Source organism: Emiliania huxleyi (genome assembly GCF_000372725.1).
Source record: "Emiliania huxleyi CCMP1516 unplaced genomic scaffold EMIHUscaffold_276, whole genome shotgun sequence".
Classification (NCBI taxonomy): Eukaryota; Haptophyta; order Isochrysidales; family Noelaerhabdaceae; genus Emiliania; species Emiliania huxleyi.
This window is the reverse complement of record NW_005199962.1, coordinates 73,190-79,566: the sequence shown is the minus strand read 5'-3', so window position 1 is coordinate 79,566 and position 6,377 is coordinate 73,190. Positions and strand designations below refer to the sequence as shown.

General features: G+C 62.1%; 2 protein-coding genes across 2 annotated transcripts; both read right to left on the bottom strand.

Moving 5' to 3' along the window:
- Positions 1 to 1,128: 1,128 nt before the first annotated feature.
- Positions 1,129 to 2,217, bottom strand: EMIHUDRAFT_116024 (hypothetical protein; the record flags this gene model as incomplete). The annotated part of the gene is made up of 1 exon (XM_005776617.1): positions 1,129 to 2,217. One exon carries the CDS (start codon positions 2,215 to 2,217, stop codon positions 1,129 to 1,131), a length of 1,089 nt encoding a protein of 362 aa, XP_005776674.1.
- A 1,663-nt stretch (positions 2,218 to 3,880) lies between these two features.
- Positions 3,881 to 5,065, bottom strand: EMIHUDRAFT_367770 (hypothetical protein). Its single transcript, XM_005776616.1, has one exon. It carries the CDS (start codon positions 5,006 to 5,008, stop codon positions 3,902 to 3,904), a length of 1,107 nt encoding a protein of 368 aa, XP_005776673.1. The 5' UTR covers positions 5,009 to 5,065; the 3' UTR covers positions 3,881 to 3,901.
- Positions 5,066 to 6,377: the final 1,312 nt, after the last annotated feature.

Sequence of the window (6,377 nt, the reverse complement as noted above, 5' to 3'; positions counted from 1 at the left end):
ACAGCCAGCCCGCGAATAGAGATAGATGACTGTGATCTCGTGCAACTCGTGTTTGGGCACCAAGCAAACAAAGCGCGGTGGGGGGAGACGGCTGTCGTCAAAAAAAGTCTGGGTTCACGGTGAGCGGCAACGTGGCGCGGACGACTTCGCCTCGTGGAGCGATTGACGTAGACACCGTGCGCGCGCTCAGCGTTACGCTGAGCTCTTCGAAGCTCCCGAGGTCGATGGTCCGGGAGGCTCCCGCCACACAAATCCGAGACGGTGACGAGAAGCGTTCTGGTGATCTCAGGCCCAGTGAGGCAGTGCACTGGTCTAACTCGGATCCTGCTGAACAAGCTCCTCTTGTAGCTCGATCGGTCACACCGCCATCGCCGTCGGGGAGAGGGGGGACGACACTGCTTCGGCAGCGTGCACCTCGATCCTGTACCGTGTTTGTTATGACCCCCCCCGATGAACACACCAGTGAGGGAGGGCGAGACGATCGAGGGGTCCCGTACCATGCGGAATCGACCCTATCCAGTGCTCAAGTGCTCAAGTAGACGCCGGAGGCCGGGAAGCTGGCTACAGTCAGCTAGCACGTGTCCCCTATGCGAGTATGGCTCCTACCAGTGCACCAGACTTACAGATGTGTCTTCAGAGGCGGGTTTGTGCCTAATAACGGCAGTATTGGAGAAAACGGCGCGGAACCAGCGACGCATGCCGGTGAGGCCGATTTTCTTAAACGGTCTTAAAAGAGGGAGACCCCCCGCGGCGTGCCTGCAATCTCTTAAATGGCAATTTAAGCCCCCAAAAACCTCTTTCTTAAAAGCTCTTTACGAAAAATCCGGCCCACAGAACCCTAGGGGTCCCCTAAGGTAAACTCTCTCAACCCCTAAAAAAAAGAGCACTACAGAGAGAGATAGACAGTCGAGGAGAGGAGAGGAATAAAGCGGAACGCACACGGGAAAGTAACGACAGTTCACACGGTAAACAGCTGAGAGACTCGACATACTGTGGCTTCACAGTGTAAACAAAGAAACGCTTAGTAGCAAGGTGCACTGGAAAGCACGCGTCACGTACACAACAGCAACTCACTGACCCAGCTCTATGCATAGCTCGCAGAATCAGAACACACGTCGCACAAACGAATCAGAAACATTGGGACACCTCGACATTCACGGGGTACCGACCCGTGGCGTCGGTGCCGCCGGAGCACACCACGCCGGGCAGGCGGCAAGGGAGCCATGGGTACGCCTCTGGCGGTTGGGGAGGGGGCGGTGAGGATGGGCTCAGTCTCGAGATTGCGACCCAGTGGGGTGCCGGAGGCGGCGAGGAGGAGGTCTTGGCGGGCGGAAGCCGCGTCAGCTTTGGCGAGTGCCTCAGGTCGAGCGCCAGCGGCCCGCTCGTCAGCTCGAAGGCGGGAGGCGAGCTTGTGGAGGGGTACAGCTCGTAGAGGTACGGCCACTGGACCGTCGGCGCCTGGAGCTGGGGCGGCTCCGGCAAGCTGACCGGCGGCAGTTGGATCCGCGGCGCGTGAAGCTCGGGCAGGCCAGTGTCTACATCTGGAAGCTCTACGTTGGGCAGCTCTGGCGGGCGGAGCTCTGGCAGGGGAGCACCGCCGCCGCCAGGATCGCGCGTGGTGGTGCCACGGCCGCTGGACTCGGAGGCGTTTGTTTTCATTGCACGGCCCGTGGGCAAGCTGGCACGGTCGGCCTCGACGGTGCCCTTCACCATGCCGCCGGTGAGGGCGGAGGCGGAAATGGTGGAGGCGGGGACGTCGGCAGAGACGGCGATGGCGCCTGCGGCGATGGCGGAGGCGAGAGCGGCCGAGGGAGAGACGGCCAATGGCGTCGCAGCTGTGTTGGCCGGAGGAGGCTGCGCTTTGGTAGACTTTGTCGGCCGCTTCGGTTGCTGTCTGGGAGACGCGTCGAAGCTCAGTAGTGGCGGCATTTGCAGTTGAGGCATTTGCGGCTCTGGAAGCTGCGGGCCTCTGAGCTCTGGCAGAGCTTGCTGCTGGAAGTGCGGCATGCCAAAGTGTGGCATGAGCTCCTCCCGGATCCGTGCTGTCACCCGCGACGCCTTTGGTCCGAGGCCTGCCTCTGGTGGAAAACTACCCGGCATCGCACGGCCTGCGGCAGCACTCCGCGCGAGGACCAGCAGGGCGGTCAGCGAGAGCAAAGCGCCGGAGCACGAGATGACACGCGCACGCGACGGCGGCGAGGGCTGAAGAGCGATCATTGGCGGCGCAAGAGAGCAAGAAGGCTGCAGGAAGGCAGATACACGCTAGCCGAGGGAGCGTCCTTCGTTCGGGGGGGTACACGACGGCTTTTCTTTTTTCATACAGTGAGCTCAACCAGGTTTGCCTCTCGCACCCCGCCCGTCTGTTTTCCTTTCCTTTTTTCTCTACCGCACCCTCTCTTTTCCTCTCTATTTTTCCGGGGAAACTGCGTGGAAATCGTCAAATTTTTGGCTCTGAGCCGAGTCTGAGGCTGGTTTGGGCCCAAAATCAGCCAAATTTTAGGCCGAATCGGCAAAATGCCGGGAATTTCGCGGAGAACCCGTGTATACCTGGAAATTACCCTGCGACCGCCTTGAGCACTTGAGCACTGGGGGCACCTGTGACGGCCCGCTACGAGAAGGGCGACTACCGGTTCGCGCGGGAGAAGAATTGCGACCTGCGTTTGCACTTCGAGACGTTCGGCGGCTTCGGGGACGGCGTCCGCAAAATTCTTCGGCAGGCGGCGGACCAGCTGAGTAACAAACTTTCGCACGCTCAGCACCTCGATGAGGTCACATGGACCACCAAGAACTGGCACGGGCTGCAGATGCAGCGCTTGTCTGTCGTTCTCCACACCGCCGTGGCGTGGCAGACGGTGAACGAGCTAGCGTGCGGGGACAGCGGCATTGTGCACGATGCTAAGTGCATTGCCGTTCTTAACGGAGTCGCTTAGGCGGCTCCGGTGGTGTGCCTGTGATAGTACTAGCACGCGCCAGTTCGCACCTGTGTCGAGCCTGTCTGCTGTGAGCGAGAGTTCGCTTGTTTAAATTCTTATTGAGAATAATAGAGGGGGGACGACACTGCTTCGGCAGCGTGCACCTCGATCCTTGGAGCACTTGGAGTGCAGTCATTAACCTCACATCCAGGGCCGGGGAGCCTGTACCGTGTTTGTTATGACCCCCCCCCCAATGAGCACACCAGCGAGGGAGGGCGAGACGATCGAGGGGTCCCGTACCATGCGGAATCGACCCTATCCAGTGCTCAAGTGCTCAAGAGAAAATAGCTTTCCGGCTCAAAAAGGGACGCACGAGGCAAATCTGATGTTGGATTGTTCCAATAGGAGCGAGGCCTCTTCCGTTGGGGGACCGAGTACATAGGAAACGAGGGTTCCCCGGTTTGTCACGCGCGAGCAAGAGCGTGACACTGCACGTGGCGCCGAGCGCCCGCGGCACAGACCTTGTGCAAGCCGGCCCTCGGTGACCACGCCGGTCCGAGCCGATGGCGGTCGGTGTGGAGCACGCAAGACCCCCCCCCCCCCCCCCGGGCTCTTCCTCTGCTCGCTGGTTTGGCGGTTTCACCCGCCGTGCCGGCCCTCCCCTCAGGCACTGCGAGCCGAGCGCAACGCGCTCGCGGAGGAGCTGGCCGCGCTGACGCCCGAGTTCTTCGATGAGGTCGAGGACCTCAAGTACAACTACGCGCAGGCGCAGGCCGAGCTCGAGCGGCTCGAGGTGGCGCGCGGAGCAGCAGCAGCGAGTGGCGTGGATGAGCAGGGTCCAGGTGGTCGTGTGCGTGATGATCATGATCTGTAGCTCAGCGTGTACGTAATCGTGAGCTAGCGTTTTTATTTGTATCGCTGCACACATATTGTGAGAGATGTGTGTACTTTACACTGTATATAGCTGTCGTAATCAGTCTTGGAGTTTTTCAAATAACGGACACGACATCGCTCGCATTCCTCACGACTCCTTCGAGCGGCTTGCCGTTGGCGAGGGCGTCCAAGTTCCTCGCGACCGAGTCCGCGGCGGAGCGCCAGTAGGCCGCGTCGCGCATCGAGAGCGAGGGGAGGGGCAGCACGTTTGGCAGTCTCGCGAGGACGGGCGAGCCGGGGAAGTCGGGCGGGCCGAGGGGCGGGCCGCAGGAGGCGTTCGGGTAGTGCCAGCAGCCGCCGGGCCACGTGTCGATCACCGCCCGCTGCTTCGGCCGCTCGTCGCGGAGGACGGCCTCGAGGTCGCCGAAGTTGATCGGGCCCGCGCTCACCGGCACGAGCAGTGCGTGCGGCCGCATCAGCAGCAGACTCGTCCGGTTGACCAGTCCCGCGGTGGAGGCGTGGCCCGTCCCCGGCACCGTCAGCACGACCACGTCCGCCTCTCGCAGCAGCCGGTCGTTGTCTGGGGACAGCCACTTGAGCGGTGGGGGCGGAGGGACGAAGGGGCCGGAACGCTTGGTGCCGATCACAGTCGCGCCGAGCGCCGCAGCGCGTCTGGCGACCTCAGACCCTATCCGCCCGTATCCGTAAATGCCGATGGTGAGGTCAGACACCATGGTGTGGTTGGTCGCCTCGGACGCCGCGGCGCAGGACGAAGGCGCCTCTGCGGCGAAAGCACATTCGACAAAGGCGGCCGAGGCGGCGGCGAGGCGGTACACGTCCTGGAAGATGGCGGCGATGCACCATTCGGCGATCTGCTCGACGCCGCGCTGCGGCCAGAAGCCGGTGGCCGTGGCGATGGCGGCGCGGGACGGCACCGCCTTGGGCGCGGCGTAGAAATAGGTGGACGACTGCGCGAGCTTGAGCCGCGGCAGCCTGGTCAGGTCGAGGGCGTCCGCCCTGCCGATGACCACCTCGGCGTCGGGCAGCGAGACGGCGCAGCCTGCGCCGTTGGCGCTGCAATCTTTGAGCTCCCACGACGTGGAGAGCGAGGAGCGCACCGCGGCGGCGAACGCAGGAGACTCAACCACCCAGGCCGTCCTCTTGGCAGTGGATGCGGTTGTAAGTGAGAGGAGCAAGGCGATGAGTGGCACACACACACACATGCGCATGCAGGCCCCAGCTCTTCGGCGAGTTGGCTGGTTGCACCGGGGGGTCCTGGAGAGCTGGTTGGTTGGTGAGGAGGGTTCCACTCTGACCTGTTCCGACCCTGATCCGACCCTGATCCGACCTTATGTGAACACCGACCTGATCCGACCCTGTTAGGTTTGAACAAGGTCGGAACAGGGTCGGATCAGGGTCGGAACAGATGAGCTGCCCCACGTACGGCCCTTTTTCCCGACCTTGTTCCGACTCTGGTCCGACCCTGATCCGACCCTGTTCGGCAGCGTTCGAACACGGTCGGAACAGGGTTGGATCAGGGTCGGAACAGATGAGCTGCCCCACGTACGGCCCTTTTTCCCGACCTTGTTCCGACTCTGGTCCGACCCTGATCCGACCGTGTTCGGCAGCGTTCGAACAGGGTTGGATCATACCATGATCCGACCGCACGGACGGGCACAGCACATACATGGTGAAACGAGGCGGGCACTCTCTCACCACCGAATGAGGCGCGCACAGCTCCGTGAAATCGATTTTTCTTTCATCAGTGTATGTGGCTCTTACGTACATTCTTTAGATCCCTTTGGTCGGTTTTGTTTTAAAATTCTTTTAGCGAACCCGGCGCTGGAAAGTACGCGGGTGAGAGTGGAACGCACACACGCTCTCGTTCGTGTCCGTTCGGTAAAAAAAACAACAGACGGCGACAGGGAGATTTTGAGATCGATGTATCTCAAAATCTCCGCCCAGAGGAATCTTGGCCGGAGGATTCATGCCCAGAGGAATCTTGGCTCATCAGAGGACGTCCGATGAACTTGTAAAACTCTACAAACAGGAGAGAGAAGAGAGAGAACGGACGTCCGCCCTCCCGACACATACATGGACACTATTGACCCACAAGCGGCGCCGGCCCCGGCCGCCCCGGCCGCGACGGAGGCAATGCTCGACGACGAAGACGACGATGCCTCCGGCCCGTCCATACTCCTCCGTGCCGCGGCCGAGATGATTGTAGACGAGGCAGAACGCGACAGCCACATTGACGCAGCCGAGGCGCTGCTCCGGCTAATTCCGACCGTGGACCTGGAGACCAGCATCATGGTCACTGGCGGCGAAGGAGAGGAGCCTGCCAATGATGTCGGTGCCGGCGGCTCTGGGCCCGTCGTGGGCGAGCCAGACGCCGGCCCATCACCGGGCGGGGAGCTGCCGAGGCTTGGCCTGGGGCGTGCCTGCCGCCTCGTTGAACACCTATGCACGCGGCAAACAGAGCGCCTGTGAGCGTCGCCATCACATGCGAGGCAGTGTCGGCGCAGAGGTGTGGGACCGCTGCGACGCCGCTCGTCGGGACCGTGCCCTCGAGCGAGGGGAGGGGGGAGTGGT

What these genes read in the sequence shown, in the direction of transcription:
- EMIHUDRAFT_367770 (XM_005776616.1), bottom strand. Translation starts at nt 5,008, where the DNA reads ATGTGTGTGTGTGTGCCACTCATCGCCTTGCTCCTCTCACTTACAACC.